This window comes from Crocuta crocuta, unplaced genomic scaffold (assembly GCF_008692635.1).
Source record: "Crocuta crocuta isolate KB4526 unplaced genomic scaffold, BGI_CrCroc_1.0 scaffold3, whole genome shotgun sequence".
Lineage (NCBI taxonomy): Eukaryota > Metazoa > Chordata > Mammalia > Carnivora > Hyaenidae > Crocuta > Crocuta crocuta.
In genome coordinates, this window is record NW_027529934.1 from 12,535,463 (window position 1) to 12,558,275 (window position 22,813).

General features: G+C 39.9%; 1 protein-coding gene across 3 annotated transcripts in view; it reads right to left on the bottom strand.

Moving 5' to 3' along the window:
- Positions 1-7,829: 7,829 nt before the first annotated feature.
- Positions 7,830-22,813, bottom strand: part of TDRD5 (tudor domain containing 5) — an 85,237-nt gene continuing 70,253 nt past the window's right edge. For 2 of the 3 annotated variants that reach the window (XM_077763124.1, XM_077763122.1), the window contains 2 exons: positions 15,703-15,913; positions 7,830-8,319 (listed from right to left, as the gene is read on the bottom strand). In XM_077763124.1, coding sequence (XP_077619250.1) covers positions 8,075-8,319; positions 15,703-15,913 — 456 coding nt within the window. In that variant the 3' untranslated portion in view covers positions 7,830-8,074. The remainder of the gene's footprint in view (positions 8,320-15,702; positions 15,914-22,813) is intronic. The other variant, XM_077763123.1, reaches the window with a different exon arrangement.

The following is a 22,813-nucleotide window of genomic DNA, read 5'->3' on the forward strand; positions in this document are numbered from 1 at the left end:
CACCAAATCTACTCTGATAGTAATTCAAGTAGAGAGATCCTAGGTTTATAATCCCTAGGTGAAAACTCTCCCGAGGTTTTCACACACTACCTCTGCCCTGTTTCCGCAGCTGCTCCTGAAAGCTGGGCTGTGTGGAATCTAGAAGGAAAGCTCTCAGCCAGTGCCCCTGTGACTACCAGACCACCCTGGCATCCTACAGACTCCTTCCAAAGACAGCAGGAATTTCAGTTTTATTCAGGTTTCCTGTCAAGGCTCCAAGGTAAACCGACCAATGTCTGGTTAACAATAAAAGGAGAGCGCCCCCCCACCCCCCCCACCTGCTCCACTGTTGGGCGTGCTGCCTGGACACTCTCCAGGCGTCATGACCTTCGGTCCTCGCTGAGAGGGGGAGGTCACCACAATTCACTCACGCACCACCACTCACATTAAACCTCTACGATACTTAGAGGGACAGTGCCATCACAGGACATTAAAGAACACAATAGTCAACTGAAGATCAGTGCGCGGGCAGTGGGGAGTTGCTCATCAGTGGGGTTAAAACTGCAGTAGAAGTTCTAGAGATCCCCTGTACAATGCTGTGCCCTGTCTTGTGTTCTTGAAAATCTGTTGAGAGGGTAAAACCCCATGCTGTGTTCTTACTACCATCCAATAAAATGTGAACAATCACGGTAGTTGTCAACTGCTTCCCACCCCGGGCTGTCCAGGCAGCTCGCTGGGTCAGGGATGCCGGGTGGACGGTGGGCTCCCCGGGCCAGAGGGCAGGGCCTTTGGGGGATGATGGGATGCAAGCAAGTTTCAAGCGCCCCTCCAGGCCACTACCATACAAGGCCAGGCCTGCACACTGCGGCCCTCCCAGCTGCCTTGGCGGTGCTTGGTAACGCGGAGTCAGCATTTTGGCAGTGTGAATCCAGAATTTAACTTTTACCGGCCAACAAATTTAAAGCGAGAGGTAGTTTCCCTGCTCATTTCTTTAGTTGCCTTAGTGATTTTTTTTTAAATCACATTTTCTCACACTACACCGAATTCAAGAGCTTCACAACATTAATCTTCAAAGCCAACATATTCTTTGAAAGAATTGATGGCAGAAAAGCCACCACTAAACCAAAGGCAGAGGGATTCCTGGTAAGGAGAGCAGTCTTCAATTTCTTTCATTTTGCTTTAGCCTCTGGAGTCACGATCTGGCGGTGCCGCCACAGGCCTGCCGCACCCTACGTTACAACTTAATTTAGCCCCAAGCCGAGAAGCCACCAGAAAGTCCACAAAATGCAGTTTGCATCCAAACTACTACATTAACCCTAAAGAGCACTTTTAAATGAATTTTTCATCACAAAACTGGGGTCTGTGGAGCTGAAGGATTGTGACGTCAGAGGTACACTTCCAGGAACAAAGAGCGATAAACTAAAACGAGACAATTTGATAAATCAAACTTTTCTGGAAGGAGGCCAAGAGGCTCATTGCTAAGAAGCTGCAAATTATCAAACTTTTTTGCCATTTTCCTCCACAAACCAAACCAAAAAAATAACCCAGTATGGTTTGTACAGAAGATTAACCTAAGCAAAATATTTGGTCTTTCTACTCTGTTCTCTTACCTGAGCAATGTGTTCTTTATTCAATTCTAAATGCAAAGTTCAAATAGGATGTCTATTCATGTTTGATTAAACTCTTCCCAAATGAAGCCTTCTGTTTCACAGGCATTCAGAACATAGCATTGCAGAAAAAAAGATCAAGATTTTGGTGAACCTTATTTATATCCCATTCCATCCTGTTTACTCATTCACCCAACAAAACTTACTGAACATCTACCCCATGCCAGGAAACACATGGTGGTGGCTTAACCTAAGGTGATGGCAGTAGATATGCAGAAAAATAGGTGAGCTACTGAGATACTTAGCAGGTAGAAATGGACAGAATTTGACAACGGATCAGATGTGGGGGTGAAGGGCCAGGGGTAGTCAAGGATGATTCTACTCCTAGGTTTTTATCTGAGGCAACTAGTGCACGGTGCAGGGAACACTGGAGGGGGAAGGGGGTGATCTTTCCGACTTCTCCTGTTCAAGACAGTGTAGTAGGGTAGGTTACAGCAGTCATGGACTCCTAGAAATTAGGAAACAATTCTGTATGAATGCGTACTTTCTCAGGAAACAGCCCTCAAGATTTGATGTTTTAAGGTTAACAACCCCATAAAAGGTCAGGGATCACTGGTCCATTCTATAGAACTTGGTAATTCTTAAGATATTCATGTCAAAAAGATGATTCTACCAAGCTGCTCAAGCAAATGGTTTTTAATAAGGCTATGTCTCAAAAGCCTTCCATGCTTATGACCCAGTACAAGGACAAAGTAGTGCCAGTGAGCATGGACTTCTTTCAATTTAGCCACAAGACTCGACAGAAATTCCACAGAACTCTAGATCTGATACCACATTAAAAAAAAATTTTTTTTTAATGTTTTTATTTATTTCTGACAGAGAGACAGCATGAGCAGGGAAGGGTCAGAGAGAGAGGGAGACACAGAATCTGAAGCAGGCTCTAGGCTCTGAGCTGTCAGCAAAGAGCTGGATGCGGGGCTTGAACCCATGAACCGGGAGATCATGACCTGAGTTGAAGTAAGACGCTTAACTGACTGAGCCACCCAGGCACCCTGATACCACATGTTGAATGATTTTCTGAATCTGAAAAGATCCTAAGCAAAGCCAATACAGAATGCAAGTTTACTGACAATTAACTACACTGATGTCTGCGACACCTAATTTGGTTCTTATTGAAAAACTCATCATTTCTCTTAAGTCAAACTGTTGAGGCAACTTTGCTGAGCCACATGAATCTGGATAAAGTCCAGGTAATTGGACCAATTCCAAGTAAAACAACATAAAGACCAAAGAGTTTTTGTGGAGTTCCGTTTCTGAATCTAAAAAGTTTAGCAGAAATAAATCTACATCAATTGTAGAAAAAGTTGTTGAAGATCACACTCTACCTCATCATAAACAGATGTTCCAGTGCCGAAAGCATAAGGTATAAAAGGGATGCTATCACTTAATTAGAGCCGAATGTTCCATCTCCCTCCCCTCAAGTTGCTTAACTATCCAACTCCAGATCAGTACAGGAATGTCATTACCTTTAAAATTCAGAAAATAAAGGATAAACTTTAGGCTCTGGCCATATATGTTCACTTAAGTTCCATCTAAGCAAAGGGGAAGAAATAGAGAACAGGGGATACACTTTGCCTAACAGTCAACATCCTAAATGGTACACAGAAAGTCTTATTTGGCCAACAGGTATTTTCCTATATATGGGATTAGAAGACATTTTCATAAGAATAAATGAGGGACAATTGCAATAACTGGATACTTCTGTCAAGGAGTCATTTGGTCCAGTAAGAAACTGACTTTGGTTCCTACATATGGTCCCATCAAATGATAGATTTAAGGATAAGTTTGTACTAAACCACCTGAATGGAGCTTCAGAATAGAAATCATCTGCTCCAGACGGAAGACCTACCCTAGCAAAGGCTCTGAATGTGGAATCAGGAAATCAGGAAAGCAACTGAGAGAGCACTGAATGACAGCTGCAAGTTGAGACTAAATTGGTATCCAGTGCATGGAACAGTCTCAGAGGAGAATTTAAGAACCTGGAACACGGCCTACAAGGGTTTGACATGTTGCTATTAACAAGAGAAATAAAACAAGTCTGAAATGTGGCTGTCAGACACTTAAGAAGGGGCTCTAATGTGAATGAATTTCCAACTTCGTGGAATAAAAGTATCTGCAACATGGCAATGGTCATGAATAAAAAGGTCATGCCAAAAATGAAGACAAATATTTTAATCAAGAAAAGTGTCAAATCTCGGTTTTCATAACTATATACACAACCTTTGTATTGCAGTCAACAAAGTCCTCTGGGTCACACATTTAAATGAAATTTTCATTCCTGCAGATTCATGACAACAAAAACTAGTTAAAAAAAACCTAGACATTTTTTGGCAAAACAAATTCCAACTTCATATAGAATAAACCCAACAAAATGCTGTTACAATCTTCAAAGAGCAGGCCGATCATAATTCCTTAATCCCAGTGACTTCCCAATGGTTCTATAACAACAGTTTAGGTAGCAGAGAAAGAGTCAGAAGTTTGGTTTCCTCATCAAATTATTTATGTAAATTGAGCTAAGAAGTAATAATCAAGTAAACATTGTTTCTCATATTTTTCCACAAATTAAAAAAATTTTAACAGAAATGTAAAACAGAGTTTATATCAAACAGAAAGCTAAAAGCATTTCCTGAAAACTATGCTTATAACCAAGAAAATTTAGCTGTGTATAAATTCTCCAGTCAGTTTTGAAGTGGGTCGATTTCCTGTGAAAAGTGGCAGACAAGCGATTGTGATTCCAAATGTTAGAGAAGACCTTCACTGAGAAGTTAATAATTTGTCTACATGCTTAAAAAATAGCAGAATTTAAAGTATTCTGGTTCCAAGAGGCTAATAACACCGGAACTTTGCTAGGGTGACGGATGACAGAGACAAATGACACCTGTTAGGAAAAGGGCTCTGTTCAAAGACTAGAGCCAGATTGAGGTGATATGAACTTCACTGTCATCTTGGAAAACACCAAGATCTGAATGGGCTTTAGGAAATGAAAACTTTTTAATGTCTTAGTACTGGCTCTTGTAACATTACGAGTAACGTTGTCCATGGCATTGTATATATAAATAAAATGAATATAATTCTGAAAAGGGATCAAAAGTTTGTTAGAAAAGCCTTGCTACACGTGTATAAATATCAATAGGAAGCTTCAGAATGATAGCTCTGTAAGATGTTGGTTTCTCATGGTTACCGCCGTGCTCCCCACCCCATTTAGATTCTTTAGCCATAGAATTGGCCCACTCTTATTTAAGCTATCCACATTCAAGAATACAAGATCTTGTAAATCAATTATTCTCCCCTCCAACACCAGGGGTTTGCCCAGCTATCAGAACCGCTATTCTAGGGGCACCTGGGTGGCTCAGCCAGTTAAGTATCTGACTTCAGCTCAGGTCATGATCTTGTGGTTTGTGGGTTCAAGCCCCGCATCGGGCTCTGTGAGGACAGTTGGGAGCCTGGAACCTGCTTCAGATTCTGTGTCTCCCTCTCTCTCTCTGCCCCTCCCCTGATCACGTACTCTCTCGCTCACTGTCTCTCTCTCTCTCTCAAAAATAGACACCAGAAAACAAAGAATCACCATTCTTTTGGACTTGTCTACCAAACTTTGTCTTCTGGAACCAAATCATTTAAACTACAAAACACAGAGTTGCTCTATTTTCCTTTGGAAAAGGCACTGAACCTAGAAGTCAGCAGATGAGGGAATTTGAGGCATGTGACCATAGACAAGTCAGTCTTTCTAGGCTTCAAATTTCTTCATCTAAGATCAAGATCTAGATCAAAACTCTACAATTCTAAGTCTCCAGGTTAGACAGTCTGACAGTAGGCAGAAGCCTCTAGTTAGCCTCAAACCTTAAGATGGGCAACTGGCATCTCAAATGTGTGCAAGTTAGAGGGCCAGTGCAGGCATGGCTGACTGTGGCTAGGAGGGCCCCTCTTCTGAGATCCCATGGTGTGTTTTTAGATGGGAGACAGCTATTGGCTACGAGCCACTGGTTTTAAAACATGAGCGGCCATTAGTACTACTCCCTCTTCCATCCCTGAAGAGTTTATAACCAAGATTTTCCTTTATGTTCTTATACTCATTTCCTCTCACACATCTCAGGCTCCCACATCCCAGTCAACACTTTTTGGGGACCTCCATCACTTCTAATAGATCTTTAATGACAAAAGTATGGGGGAGTCTGCTCTAAGTATAACACGTGTCAACCAATCTTTAGACAATAAAATATAACCAACTGAACCCTAAACTACAGAGCATCTACCTATCTTTTTAACATTTCTTATTGCTATCCCTGCCCGTATACATAAATCTATTTACTCATGTTCAAATGATCTACTAAATTTTGTTGATGTGTTAGGCTACTTTAGTTCACTACCAAGTAAAATCTACCTTATGGGATAAATTGGCAGATTGGCCGTCCTAGTCAAAGTCAAGTAGTCAAAATATGTACAAGCCTCTCAGAGGCTCATTCTTCACTCTGCTCACTCAGGATGTTAACTATTAATTTCCAAATGGGCTTCTTACAGAGTATATTAACAGTCACTCGTTAGTTAGAGATGCCTCTGTCTAAATACTTATCTGGCCAGTTGCAAAAGGATGGGAGTATGAAAGAGCCTTAGCACAGTGATTCCGTAATCACCATCAGGTCACCCAGTACTGGCAGAGTCCCTCCCGGTAGCTCAGCGTCATTACACAGAGTTACAGTGTAACTGACCAAGCGTGTAACCAAATGTGTAAATATTGCTTCTACCAGATTGACCTCACCCCAAGCCCAATGACTGCCCATCTGGAGAAGTGAAGTATATTATTCAAACTCAGTTTCTTCTTCTTCTTCTTTAAAGGAAGAATTCTAAGAAGTATAATTCCAAAATGAATTTTCTTATTTAGAAACAAGCTGTGGGTAATTACCTAAACCTACAATGAAAATCAGAACTTTTCCAGTTTGTATCACAGTTGAGTACGAAATCATAGTTAACTGCTCATTGACCCTCTGTGTAACTTTTCAACTGTCTTCTCCAATAAAGATGTCTGATTTAAAATCACAAAAGCCCAAATGGGAACTTGTTCTTTCTACTGGGCCAACTGTCAGTGATGTTTCCAGATGATTATTATTTTTTTGTCAATTAGAATATCACTCCTATATAATGGAATTAAAGATGAATCTGGATTTTCAAATTTTATTGCATTAAATATGTTTTCTCTAAGGTTTTTAAACCAAAAGACATCAGTATTTAGAGACTTCAGGTTTAACTTTGTTTCATGATTCTTAATCCTAAGAAGTTTCAGCCAGTAATAGTCTACATTTAAATGCACTTTATATTTACTCTCATCTCATTCTCTTCCTCAGTGGACATCTGGCTGATTAAGTAGTTGAGGAGAAGAGAAATCCTGTACTGTAGAGAGAGAGAAAGGAAGTAGGGGCCAGATCTGCCATTTAATGCTGAAATACGAGGCCAGAAAGAGGGTCTGGAAAGGTGAAAATCTAGTTTTATGTAGCACACCAGTAATTCACAGCTCTTTCTCAAATTTTAATTCTAAGAAATGCTTCTGTATTGGATTTTTTAAAATTTGGGGATAAGTCTAGTATTTTACCACAAAGAATTTAAATTAGCATCACATTCTTTAATTTCACCTTTCAGTCTCTTGTTTTTTTTTTTTAATAGTTCATTCTATGAGCTTAACAATGTCCTATCGTGTTTCCCACAACTTGACTTCAGAGAGCATCGCGTTATACAAACGCTTCAACAGCATCCCTGCCCAACGCCTGCCCCACGCAACAGAGAAAGGTCAGTCCACTAAGTGTGAGCAACCAGTCTCTGGAATGTTGTTAGGAGTCTTCAGGAAACTGCCTGTACTGAACGACAGCTTAATTTTTTTTTAATGTGAAAGTTCTGACATGACCAAAGCCTCAGGATGCAGATTTCTCACTGAGCCTAGCATTTCAAAGAAATGATAATGGTAAGAACTGGAGCCCTGGATTATCTCCATGATCTAGAAAATTTCGAATGAGAAAAAAAAAAAAAAGCAGCCTTACAATTCAGACATCCTTCTTCTGGAGATAAGAATTTGAGATCATTTTTGTCTTACTAAACATGGATCACAAAACATTAGTGTTTCAGTTTTCATTTATCAGTCATGATATATACAAGAAAAACATGTATAGAAACACAGAAAAAAACAAAAATTCCCTTAAACTACATTAAACTGAGGTGAACAAAACTATACAGAAGAAACAATAAAAATTAAAATTAACATGAAATATCAATACTTACACAACAAAGTGGACTGTTAGCATAATAAAGCTAACATACAGTCACACATATAGGCACAGGCATCAACTATCAAAATACTGTTTTGTTTCAATCCGCCTTATTTTGGCCTTGGGAAATCACCGCACCCTAAAGCACCTGGTTTACTGGTTTCTCCCCCACTTGCACCCTCACGCTTCTGTCCCTTTCACACTGGGGTACCAATGTAGGAGGCTCCTGGAGGTGGCTAGCCGCGCAGCCGCTCCTAAGGCAGCAGTGGCCGTGCTCCGGGGGACGTAGAGCTTCTGGGAGGTCTGGTGCTCGGGAGACAAAAGCAAAGACAGCCGGTCCATGGCTCCATGACCCTCGTCTCTGAACACTGTAATGGCACGGCTCCCAGAGAGCTCGTTCTTTAGGCTCTCCGGAGAGCTCTCCACTGAAAAAGAAAGGAAACATGAGTCCTCTCAAGGGGTTCCCATGCTCACCGCCTTCATTCTCCCATTCTAGGTCTTTATTAATGTGTCTTACAGTCATATTGTGTTACAGGGTAACATCTGTTACAATCAGAGAAGATGAACCTTGGAAACCAGTCAACAAATGAGAGAAAAAAAAAAAAAAGAGGATGGGGATTCCTGCAGAGATGAAATAAATCCTTGTCAGAATGAGGGAAGGCAAAGAGAGGCGAACAAATGTAGTTATAGCAGTAAAGGGAAATTTTCTCTCTAGGACATGACAAAAGTAAACTGGATATGATTCCAACTCCAGGGAGGAGTCCTTAAGCTCCCCTACTTCCCTCCGGCAATGAGCACAACTGTGTCCCACGACTGTTTTCTATTGCCCAAGGGACTCCAATCTGAGTCCGTGCCAGTGTAAAAACAAAATTGACCAAGATGTTTGTAAGAAGTTCCAAAAACCAGTTATCAGCCATAAAAAAAATTCCTTAGGAATTAGTCTTAACTAAGAAGAAAGAACCTTTCAAACGAAAAAATTTTCTGGGAACTCCGATGCCAAAGGGTCTGAATAGCCAGGGAAGGGATGCCAGGCGTTGTCACGCGCGTACTGCAGGCCAGTGCGACCGTTTAGCACCTGTCTCCAATGGCAGAAGGCACTCTCAGGCCAGCATCTACGCAAACATGCCGCTTCCTTCAAGAAAGCTCTGCTTCAGTTAAAAAAAAAAAAAAATCTAGGTGAGCTAAACAATGTCTATCATCACAAGCACTTCACAGACTGGCACCAGTAGGATTACATTTTGAAAAGCACCACCCTAGGCCTTAAAAACACAGATTTCAGAAAATCTAGAGAAAACACAGGCATAATCCAATACTTGGTTCATCTGTGCTTCTTAGCATCTAACACAGAAAGAAGCATGTGGTATATGTTCTGTGTGTACATTTGCGGTGAGTTATGTTCAGGGAGAATCTGAAAGTAAAACTCTGATCATAAAGCCATAATTAACGCCTGCTAGAGGGAAGAGCAGGTACATTCTGAGAAAACAAGTGGTTTCACACAAGGTTTTGGTGAGCTCCGATTTTAAAAGGCATAACATACGAAAGCAAGGACACATGACCAAAACCTTGAAGAGGAGCAGAAACTTCTGTTTCCAGACATGAGGTTAATTCAACCGGGATTGAAAAAAACAATCTCTTCTGCCTTAAACAGCTGGAAAACTGGAGAAAATGTATGAAACAGCTGCCTCTATGTGCTGAACAGCAAGCAGGCCGGACTGTAACCCCTGAGAGGAGCAAGCTCCACGAGGGCCTCGGCTCGCTGGGGCCCGGCTCGCTGCGAAGATGATTTCAGGGTTTCGGTGCAAGAAGGGAGAATCCAAACTGAGCCTGCAGATCTTACTGGCAAGACAGAGTTTGGAATTCATGGAGGCCAAGCTGCCTAGAATTTGAGGGAGGAAAGTACCAGAGAAGCAGCAGCTGGAAATCTGCTGAGAGGCCCCTTTGAGTCAGGCTGACTGGAGATCTGGCTCGGGCAGGTGAGGAGACCACAAGGCCAAGGAGGAACCTTCCTGAAAGGAGCAGGCAGAACAATCACTGTAGCTTCTGGGACAAAGTGGCTCTGGTGGTTCCCACCAGACAGAGTGTGAGGAAATCCTAACATACAGGACATCAAGTCCTCTCTCCACCCGCAGAATGGTACTGCCTAAATAGCAGGGCCAGCAGACTAAAGACTTTTTAGGCCTGCCTCATGCAACCTAAAAGAAATGTAAAAGGGGCGCCTGGATGGTTCAGTTGGTTAAGCGTCTGACTTCGGCTCAGGTCATGATCTCGCGGTTCATGAGTTCCAGCCCCACAGCGGGCTCTGTGCTGACAGCTCAGAGCCTGGAGCCTGCTTCAGATTCTGTGTCTCCCTCTCTCTCTGCCCCTCCCCTGCTCACACTCTGTCTCTCTGTCTCTCAAAAATAAATAAATAAATATTAAAAAAAAAAAGAAATGCAAAATAGTAAAACCAATTTCAGGTGATTAAATTGCATCTCCCCCAACATCCCTCCCTGTGGATGGGTGGATAGAGAAAGAGAGAGAGATAGATACACACAAGGAAGGAAGGAGAAAAGGAGGAGGAAAGGGGAGGGGAGGAAAGAGAAGAAAAAGAGGCCTAGCTAATAATGTAAAATTCAGTGTCTGCCATGCAATAAAAAATGACCAGATATGCAGAGAAGACAGAAAAACAGGACCTGTTATCATCAGGAGAAAAAGCAACGGGTAGAAGCCGACTCAGCAATGACACACGGCAGAAATGGTGCCCATGCCAGAATCACAAGGAAAAACTATTAAAATAGCTGTTCTAAGAATACTCCAGGTGTACAAGAAGGCAGAGAAAATATGAGTATGATAAACCAAACCACGAGATGAAAAATATAATTTCCGATATGAAAAATATACTAGGTGGGAAAAGAATAATCACTGAACAAGAAAAGGTGAGCATTCGTAAGAGACAGTAATAGAAACTATCCAAAGACTAGGAAAAAGAAGTATACCAGTACCTGTAAAAAAGTGACCTATCGCATGTGTAATGTGTAAAATCGGAGTTAAAAAAAGAAAAGGATAGGAGGTGACAGGAAAAAATATTTGAAGAATGATTGAAATTTTTTCAGATTTAATGGAAACTATAAACTTGAAGATCCAAGAACTCAATGAAATCCACGCAGAAGAAATACAAAAAGAACACACCAATCCACCTTACAATCAGATTGCTGACAATCAGTGATGTGAGAGAAAATCTTAAAAGCATCCAGAGAAAATAACACATTACAAAGGAACACAAAAATGACAACAGACTTGACATCACAGTGACAAGCAGAGTGACATCTTTTACTGCAGTGAAAACTCTACCAACCCATGACTTTATATCCAGAAAAAAACTTAAAGAAATGAAGTGAAATGAAATTAAAATAAAGGCTTTGTTTAATGTGAAAGAACTTAGAGAAGACATCAGTAGCAGACCAGCACCACAAGATATGTAAGTTCTTCAAGCAAAAAAGAAACTAATGTTAGACAGAAACCTGGATCTACAAAGGCGATGGTAAACAACAGTCTGTGGGCCAAATCCAGGCTACCTACCACCTGTTTTCTAATAAAGTTTTACTGGAAAACAGCTATGCTCCTTCATTTGTATATTATCTACGGCTGCTTTGCTTTCCTAGAAACTCACAAACTACCAAAACTGAAAGAGGAAGAAATAGGAAATTTGAACAGATCTATAGCCAGCAAAGAAACTGAATCAGTAATCAAATATCTCCCAACAAACAGGGCGCCTGGGTGGCTCAGTAGAGTAAGCACTGACTTCAGCTCAGGTCACGATCTCCCAGTTTATGAGTTCGAGCCTGTGTCAGGCTCTGTGCTGACAGTGCAGAACCTGGAGCCTGCTTCAAGTTGTGTCTCCTGCTCTCTCTGCCCCTCTCCCTCTCATGCTGTGTGTGTGTTTCTCTCTCAAAAATAAACATTTTTTAAAAATTAAAAAAAAGTTCCCAATAAACAAAGGGTCCAGGGCCAGATGGCTTCCCAAGGGAATGCTACCATTTAAAGAAGAGTTAATACTTGTCTTCTCAAACTGTTCCAAAACAACGAGAAATGAAGGAAAATGTCCAAACTCATTCTATGAATCATACCTTGACAAACACCTCCCACTAAAAAGGAGAACTACAGGTCAATCTCTCTGATGAACCTGGATGCACAAATTCTCTACAAGATACTAGCAAATTCAATCCACAGTATACATTAAAATAAATTTTCACCGCTCCCAAGTGGGGTTTATTCCTGGGCTATAGGGCTGGTTCAATATTCACAAATCAATCAATATGATACTTCACATTAATAAAAGAAAGGAGAAGAACTATATGATCCTATCAATAAATGCAGAAAAAGCATTCAACAAAACACAGCATCCATTCTTGATAAACACCCTCAACAAGCAGGGATAGATATAACATAGCTCCACATAAAACCCATCTACAGAATACCCACATCTAGTATCACCTCCAATGGGGAAAGACTGAAAGCTTTCCCTCCACGTTCCAGAATGAGACAGGGTAGTCCGCTCTCACCATTACTATTCATCACAGTGCTGTAGGTCTTTGCCTCAGCAACAACACAACAGAAAGAAATAAAAGGCATCCAAATCATCAAAGAAGCCGAACTTTCTCTATTTGCAAGTGACATGAAACCCTATGTAGAAAACTCAAAAGACTCTGCCAAAAAATTGCTAGAATACATGAATTCAGCAAAGTCACAGGATATAAAATCAATATGCAGAAATCTGTTGCATTTCTATACAGCAATAATGAAGCAGTAGAAAAAGAAATTAAGATACCTGGGAATCTAACCAAAGAGGTAAAAGATCTGTACTCTGAAAACTATAGAACACTAAGGAAGAAACTGAAAAGGATACAAAGAAGTGGAAAAACATTCTGTGCTCATGGACTGGAAGAACAAACATTGTTAAAATGTCTGTACTACCCTAGGCAATCCACACATTTAAGGCAATCCCTATCAAAATACCAACAGCATTTTTCACAAAGCTAGAACAAACAACAGTAATATTTATATGGAAACACCAAAAGCCCTGAATAGCCAAAGCAATACTGAAAAAGAAAAGCAAAGCTGAAGACATCACAATTTTGGACTTCAAATTATACCACAAAGCTGCAGTAATCAAAACAGTATGGTACTGGCACAAAAATAGACACATATATCAACAGAACAGAATAGAAAACCCAGAAATGAGCCCACAATTATATGGTCAATTAATTTTCAACAAAGCAGGAAAGAATATTATCAGGAAAAGACAGGCTCTTCAACAGTGTTGGAAAAACTGGATAGCAATATGCAAAACACTGAAACTGCTCACTCTCTTACATCACACACAAAAATAAATTCAAAATGGATGAGAGACCTAAATATGAGACCTGAAACCATAAAAATCCTGGAGAACACAGGCAGTTACCTCTCTGACATCAACCATAGCTCTAGACATGTCTCCAGAGGCAAGGGAAACAAAAGCAAAAATAAACTATTGGGACTTTATCAAAATAAAAAGCTTCTACACAGCAAAGGAAACAATCAAAAAACTAAAAGGCAGCCTGCTGAATGGGAGAAGGCACCTGCAAAGTGATGGGGAGTAAGGAGGGCACTTGTGATGAGCACTGGATGACGTATGCAAGTGTCTAATCACTACATTGTACACCTGAAATATTTCAATGTATGAAAAAAAAATCTCAATAAATTTGTGTAAATTTACATTAATCCTAAAATTCATATGGAAAGGGACTCCTGGGTGGCTCAGTCAGTTAAGTGTCCCACTCTTGATTTCAACTCAGGTTATGATCTCATGGTTCATGGGTTCAAGTCCCACATTGGGCTCTGTACTGACAGCGCAGAGCCTGCCTGCAATTCGGTCTCCCTCTCTCTTCCCCTCCCCCATTTGTGCACGTGCAGCACAACCTCTCTCTCAAAATAAACAAACATTAAAAAAATAATAATGGGGTGCCTGGGTGGCTTAGTCGGTTAAGCGTCCAACTTTCGCTTNTAATTAATAAAATTCATGTGGAAAATGACCTAAAATAGCCAAAACAATTTGATAAAGAACAAAACTGTATGATTTCAAGACTTATAATGCCACACTAATCAAGGCAATGGTACAAAGACATATAGACTACTAAAACATAACAGAAATTTAGAAACAGACCTTCACATATACAGCCTGCTGACTTTTGACAAAGATATCAAGGCAGTTTAAAAGTGAAAGGACAGCCTTTTCTTTTTCTTTTTTAAAGTTTATTTATTTTGAGAGACAGACAGACAGCTGGGAAGGGGCAGAGAGAGAGAGGAGAAGAGAATCCCAAGCAGGCTCAGCACCACCAGCTCAGAGCCCAATGCAGGGCTCGAACTCACAAATCATGAGGTCATGACCTGAGCTGAAATCAAGAGTCTGATGCTTAACTGCCTGAGCCACCCAGACACCCCAGAAAGGACAGCCTTTTCAACAAATGGTGCTAGAAATGAGTATTTATATACAATCAAAATAAACATTAATTCTTACATCACATAATAATAACAGAAACAGTAACTCAAAAATTAACAAACTGGATCACAGATCTAATTATAAGACCTAAAACTATAGAACTTTCATATGAAAAAGAGAAAATCAGTTACTTAGGTTAAAAAAGATTTCTAAACAGGACACAAAAAGGTCAAACTTTATACTAAGAAAAAAATCCATCAGACTTCATCAAAATGAAAACTCTTGCTCTTCCAAAGATGCTGATAAGGAAATTACACACTTGAAAATATTTGTGATATTTATATGTGAAAAAAGCTTTTGTGTCAAGTATAAAGAATTTTTACATATCAATGAAAAGATGATACTCTAATAAAAATGAGCAAATATTTGAACCTGCACCTCACTGAAACAGATATATAGACTGCATATAAGCACATGAAAAGATGGTCAACATCATTGGCAAAGAGGGAAATATAAATTAAAATCACAATAAGAGACCACTACACACGCACTAGAATGGCAAAATTTTAAGACTGATAGTATCATGTGTTGACAAGGAGACAGAGCAATCGGAACTTTCATATATTACTGGTGTGAATAAAAAACGGTACAGCCACTTTGGAAAACATTTTGGGAGGCTTCAAGAAGTTAATCACCCAGCAACTCCACCCCTTGGCATGTACTGAACATGTGCACACAAAGAGCTGTATGTGAACGTTCACAGCTTTCTTCCTAACAGCCCAAATCTGGAAACAATGCAGATGTCTGTCATCTGATGAACAAATAACAGTATATCCACACAAAAGGGTGCTACTTAGCAGTCAATCAGAACAAACTTTTGACAATGGCAACAATATAAATGAATCTCTAAAACATCCTGCTAAGTGAAAAAGGTCAGACTCAAAAACTAAATACTATATGACCCTCTTTCTATGACATTCTACAAAAAGGAAAGTAACATGTCAGAACCAGCAAGCAAGGGGAGTGAATGACTGCAGACGGAAAGACGGATGCAAGGAACTGGTGGAACTGCTCTATATCATGATGGTGGTGGTGGTTACAAGACGGGATACTATGTCAAAACTCACAAAACTGTACCCTTAAAAAGTGGCAAATTTCAGGGTCTGTAAAACTGACTCCCCCCACCAAACAGTTAAAAAAAAAAAAAGAGGAGTGGCAAAATAAAAGGGAAAACGGAGGCCCAGAATAACCTAAGGACTTGAGACAAACGCTAAAATCAGCAATTTTTCAAGTTATGTTCTGAAAAGATAAATGACAAACTACTGTATTTGTCAATTATATGAAAACCTACCTGAACCAGAGTGCTTTTCTGGGGAACCCGTCCCCATGGGGGTTGCGTTGAGGGCTGCCAGAGGCAGCTGGGTCAGCTCTGCCTGCATCTGAGCACTGCTGGACTCAAACTGGCTCCCTTCTTCTGACTGTTGTGACTGGAAAAGAGAGATGTAGAACTCTTCCAATTTGGGCAGTGTGGAAGGGTCCGAAGAACTCTCTGAACTTGGCTGCTGCAGTATGGGAAAAGTAGGGCAAAGGCAGGAAAAGTCATTGTTAGTATAACAGGAAGAATTAACCCTTTTTTGGATCCTTATGTGCAAGACAAATATTTTTCATATCGAATAAATAAAACAACTTACTTTTAAGATCCTAGACTCTCTCTACAAGAAATAAGTCCTTTTCTTACTTAATGACCATCAATTCAAGAAACATTTACTGAACACATATTATAAGCAAACATGGTAGTGAATGCTGCCACACAGAGCTAAGGAAGAGAGGCAGGAAATGAGAGCAGGCACACAGTGGGCACTCACTGTCAGGCCCAGCGTGAAATTATTTGCATGTGCTTCTTCATCTAAACCACAGTACAAGGCACTAGCTTAGGTGTTAGGTCTTCCTTACTATGGGTCCTTTCACTTAACATAATGCTTTTCACAAGAGGCTAAGTTATCCAGTGTCAACAAGGAGACAAAGCAGAGATAAGAACTCAGCCCCGTGCATGTTCTCTCTGCCCCACCTTCCCACCTCCCAGTAAGGTAGGGTCACCTGTCCCTAAGCTCACAGGCCTCAGTTAGGAAATAGTGTATGTGCTGCAGCTAGCCACGAATAGAGCCATTACCTGCATAGAGCATAAAGTAGTTAAAGGGAGGCTCCTCAGAAGAGACAAAATGAAGCATTAAGAATCAGGGTTCTAGAGAAAGAGATGAACATCCCATACGGAGAATAAATGTGGGCTTCAGCGAAGGGAATGTCAAATTTGAACCAGGAGATCCTGCATCCTACCATACAGTCATTGCTGAAGTAGGTACCATCTATGGTAACTTAGCGCTTATCTTCTGTGATGTTAACTGGCATTAATATGACTAAAAGTGAGTCCTATCCAGTCTAGGCTGTAACAAACTGACCTACAGTCTGGGTTCTGCCTTCAGTAAACTGAAGCCCTAATTGTACAGCCTGAAAATGTAGCTGTGTGTGTTCTTCAGGCTCCTGTGTAGTAGACATTTAGTATCAGTTAACATTCCTGTTTTGTTCCAGGACAGGAAAAAGCCTTGCTCATTTTCAAACATGGCTGGCATGAATGTGGCTTATAAAACTATGCGATATACTAACGGCTATGTGTGTAATCTTTCTTTGACAGCAAAAATGAAACTCAAATTCCAGATAGCTACTGGCCACACAATACACAATATGCTAAAGGTCTAGATTCAAAATTTTGCTTGGTTTATGCAATTCACATGTGGGCTTAGTTATCCTGTAAGTTTATGCTCACTTAGAATGAGGCTGAGCATTAGGGAGTTCTTTCAAGAAGCCTCCAAGGATAGGTAAATAATATTAATATGACAAACTTTCAGAGCTGGAAAGATCACTATCTGAATCAGTCTTTGCAGACGGGCAAACTGAGACTCGAAAAGGTAACTTGTTCAAACTGGTAAATTTTAGTTTGTGATAAGGCTAAACCCTTAACTGCAGACCACCCACCAAGTGATTTCTACACTATGTCCTGCTGCCTTTTTTTAAGTTTATTTGAGAGAGAGAAAGCACATGCGCAAGAGAGTGTGTGCACATGTGCAAGTGGGAGAGGGGCAGAGAGAGAGAGACAGACAGAGAGAGAGAGGGAGAGAGAGAATGAATCCCAAGTGGCTCCTCACTGAAGGCATGGAGCCGGATGCGGGGCTCAAACTAATAAACTGGAAGATCATGACCTGAGTCAAAATCAACAGTCAGGCATTCAACCAACTGAGCCACCCAGGTGCCCCCGTGCCTGCTGCCTATTTTTAAGAGCTTAACAAAAATCAAAATCAGAAACAAGTTTTTAAAGTTATATTCTTTTTCTTTCCTCATAAGTGTGGTTTTTGAAGAAAGATACACTGTTAAAGCATATTTAGGATGCACTGTGATAGCTTCTCATTATGAAAAAAAACAAAAAACAAAAAACACGTGAACGAATGCTTTCTAAATTTGTACAGCACTCTGAGATCAAGTTAAGCACTTAGGGACAATGCAATGAAGATTCCTTCTCCACAGAGTGTTGCCCAGCCTTCCTGTTCAAAGTGTGGTCCGTCAAACAGGAGATGCGGCTGTGCCTGGGAGCCTATCAGATACGTACACCCTGTGTCTCTGGACCAATGCCGCCCAATCAGAACCCACATTTTTACCAGACTCTCCAGGCATGTGTAGGCACATTATAGTTTCAGAAGCATTGTTTTACCAAATTTTGCTCTCTGTAGTTAATGACTGACTTCATCATCATCTAAAAATATACCTCATGGAACTAGAGATTAATGATAGACTTTCTTTTTTTTTAATATTTTTATTTATTTCTAGGAGAGAGAGAGAGAGGGGCAGCGTGAGCAGGGGAGGGTCAGAGAGAGAGGGAGACACAGACTCTGAAATAGGCTCCAGGCTCCGCGCTGGCAGTCAGCACACAGCCCGACGTGGGGCTCGAACCCACGAACCGCGAGATCATGACCTAAGCTAAAGTCGGACGCTTAACCAACTAAGCCACCCAGGCGCCCCTAATGATAGACTTTCAAGAAACATGTTCATGATTAACATATGCAATCAAAAGCATAGCCCCAAACCACAATAACATACAATGTCACATCCACAAGGATGGTCATGATAGATACAGATATAACAAGTACTGGCAAAGAAGTGGACAAATGGACACTCTTCTGCTGATGGGAATGCCTCTTTGAGCAAGTCTGGCAATTCTTCAAAATGTTAAACAGACTTAGGATATGACCCAGGAATTCCACTCCTAGATATATACCTCATAAAATTTAAAACACATGTCCACATAAAAATATGTATATGAATGTCAGAGCAGCATTATCCATAATAGCAAAACCCTGAAAACTCAAATGTCAATCAGCTGGTGAATAAACAAAATGTGGTCTATCCTTACAATGGATTATTCAGCCATAAAAAGAAATAAAGTACTGATATATGATCAACCTTGAGAATATTATTCTAAGAAGCCAGACACAAAAGGCCATGGATGTACTGCACTGACTCCAATTAAATGACATTTCCCTAAGAATAAGCAAAATCAATAGAGAGAAAGCAGATGAGTGGTTAACCGGCAGGTGAGAGAGAGGGTATCAGCAAGGGCTGCAGGGCTTCCGTGGGGGATAATGAACACGTTCTAAAATTGCTTGTGGTAATGAATGCACAGTAACTCTCAAAGACTAGTGAATATATTAAATGGCTATTAAACTGCACACTTTCCACAAAATGGAATAAGAATCATATCTTATAAAGCTGAGAAGACAGAGGATGTAGTCTGAGCCCTACCAAGGGTCTCACCTGAGATTCCCCCCGAAGGATCATGCTCTAGAGTAAGAGCCACATCTCAGGAGTAAGGGCAAAAGTGAGATACAGCAGTCCTAACAAAGCCAGAAACCAAACCTCAATGTGCCTATTCAGGTAACTGGCTGGTATCTTCTACACACAGGACAACTTAATACACCTTGGAGGAAGATAACTCATCCAGGGCCTCTATAATTTTTTATCCATAATATCCAATGTTCATTTAAAAAAAAACAAACATGAGGTGTGCTTCCCCACTATCCCCCACCCCCATGCCAAAAACAGGATCACAGAACAAGACCAAATATTGGGGGGGGGGAGAATATACCCAAAGGTGATTCAGATATTGACATTATGTGAAAAAAAAAAACTTTAAAATAACTATGATTAACATGATCCTGAATGTAGAGGAAATGAAAGAAAAAATATGATGAAAATGTGGAGAATTTAAACAGAGGACTGGAATTATTCTAAAAAAGAATCAAATGGACATTCTAAAACTGAAAAATAGTATTTGAAATTAAGACTTCAATGTGTGGGTTTAGTCACAGAATGTATCCCACAGGTGACAGGATTAGTATTGTTTAAGAATCAATCAAAAATCTCTAAACTGAGATGCAGGAAAAAAGAGAAAAAGTATGTAAACATCAGAAAAGACCCCAGAGGCAGGTGAGACTCAGCTCAAACGCCAGCCTGTGTATAAGTGATGCCAGCAGGAGAGCCGTGATGAGGGGAAGCAGGATCTGATTAAATAGGCCAGAATTTCCTAAAACTGAAGGGCATCAACCTTCTTATTTAGTAAGCTCAGTGAACCACAAGCAGGGTAAATCCAAAGGAAATTACATCTAGATATATCATTACCCAAATGCTTAAAGCAAAAGACAGAAAAATCTTCAAAGAAGCCGGAGAAAAAATGACATCACCATCAACGGAACAATGATAGGTGACAGCGGACAATGCAACAGAAGCCAGAACATAATGGTATGGCATTTTCAAAAGGTTGAAGGAAAAAAAAAATTGCCACCCTAGAAGTCAATACTCAGGGAAAATATCCATCAAAAAGGAAGATTAAATTTGGAAATCTGGAAAATTAAACAACATATTCCTGAATAGTCAAGCATCAAAAAAGAAACCATAGAAAACTAGAAAATACCTCGAGACAATTAAAAACAGCATACCAAAATTTACGGGATACAGCAAGAGGAGAACTAAAAGGAAGGTTTATAGCAATAAGTGGCTACATAAAAAAAAAAGAACAATCACACACAACTTAACTTTACACCTTCAGGAACTAAAAAACAACAACAACAAAACAAACAAAGCAAACAAACAAAAAAAACTAAGACCAAAGTTAGAAGGCATGAAATAATAGAAATCAGAGTGAAACTCTATGAAATAATGAAAAGGAAAAAAATATCAATGAAACTAACAGCTAGATTTTTGAAGCTATAAACAAAATTTGCAAACCTTCAGCTAGACTAATAAAAAAAAGAGAACACTCAAATATCAAAATAGAAGAAACATCAAATTTGATGCCACAGAAATAAAAAATGATCTTACTACAATTATGTACAAACTGGATAACTTGGAAGAAATGAATAAATTCCTACAAACATACGACCTACCAAGACTGAATCACAAAGAACTGAAAACTGAATATGTCAATAACAAGTAAGACTGAATTTGTAACCAAACTCCGCCCCTCTCCCCTAAAAGGGATCAGGTAACTTCACTGGTGAATTCTACCAAACATTTAAAGAATTCACTTTCTCAATCTTTCTCAAACTCTTACAAAAAAGTGGAGAACAATTCCAAGCTCATTTTATGAGGTCAGCATTAACTTGATATCAAAGCAAGACAAGACATTATTAGAAAATTAAACTACAGGGGCGCCTGGGTGGCTTAGTCGGTTAAGCGTCCGACTTTTGCTTAGGTCATGATCTCACGGTTCGAGGGTTCGAGCCCTGCGTCGGGCTCTGTGCTGACTGCCAGCTCAGAGCCTGGAGCCTGTTTCAGTCTGTGACTCCCTCTCTGACCCTCCCCTGCTCACGCTGTCTCTTTCTCTCTCTCCTAGAAATAAATAAAACATTTAAAAAAAAAAGAAAATTAAACTACAGGCCAATGACCCTGATGAGTAAAGACATAAAATTTCTCAACAAAATACTAAAACTCTAAATACTACATTAAAAGAATGTGTCATCACCAAATGGGATTTTTCCCTGAGATGCAACATAAAAATCAACTGTGATATACCACATTAACAGAATGAAGTATAAAAATCACATAATCATCTCAATACATGCAGAAAAAAGCACTTGACAGATTTCAATCTTTTCATGATAAAAATTCACAACTGGGACTACAAAAAAATTACAACATAGTAAAGGCCATATATGAAAAGCTCACAGCTACTATCCTAATTTCCTCTAATGCTTTTCTTCTAAGATCAAGAAAAAGGCAAGGAAGTCCACTCTCACCACATCTATTCAACACAATACTAAAGTCCCAGGCAGAGAAATTAGGCAACACAAGAAATAAAGACAACCAAATCACAAAGGAAAATATAAAATAATCTTTATTTACAGATGATATCATCCTATATACAGAAAATAATAAAGACTCCAAAAAACTGTTAGAACTAATCAACAAATTCAGTAAAGTTGGAGAATATAAAATCAACAAACAAATATCAGTTGCATTTCTATATGGCAACAACAAATTCTTTGAAAAGGAAATTAAGGGGCACCTGGCTGGCTCAGTTGGTACAGCTTGCAAGTCTTGATCTTGGGGTTGTGAGTTTGAGCCCCAAGGTGGGTGTAGAGATTACTTGAAAAGAAAATTAAGAAAACAACCTATTTGCAATAGCATCAAAAAGAATAAAATACCAAAGAATAAATTCAACTAAGGAGGTGAAAGATCGGCACACTGAAATCGGCACTGACGGAAGAAGACATAAATAAATGGAAAATACATCAGATGTTCATGAATTGGAAGATTATTAAAATTTCCATACTACCCAAAGTGATTTACAGGTTCAAAGCAATTCCTATCAAAATGTCAATGGCATTTTTTTCTAAAAACTGAAAAACAACCCTAAAATTCATATGAAACTACAAAGGACCTCAGAAGTGGGGATGGTGAAAGGAAGAGACCACCCTTCCTGATTTCAAAATATATTATAAAGTTAACAGTAGTAAAAACATTATGGCACTGGAGTGCCTGGGTGGCTCAGTCGGTTAAGCATCCTACCAGCTCAGGTTATGATCTCATGGTTTGTGAGTTCAAGCCCAATGTCGGGCTCTTGTCCTGACAGCTCAGAGCCGGGAGCCTGCTTAGGATTCTCTGTCTCCCTCTCTCTCTGCCCCACACCTGCTTGCGCACTGTATCTATCTCTCCAAAATGAATAAACGTTTAAAAAAATTTTTTAAAACACAAACATTATGGGACTGGCTTAAAGCAGACATACAGACCAACAGAATAAAATCCAAAGCCCATAAATAAAAATTATGTCAATTAATCTATTTTTTTTTTTTTAGAGAGAAAGAGAAAGAGTGAGCAGGGGAGGGGCAGAGGGAGAAGTAGAGAGAGAATCTTAAGCA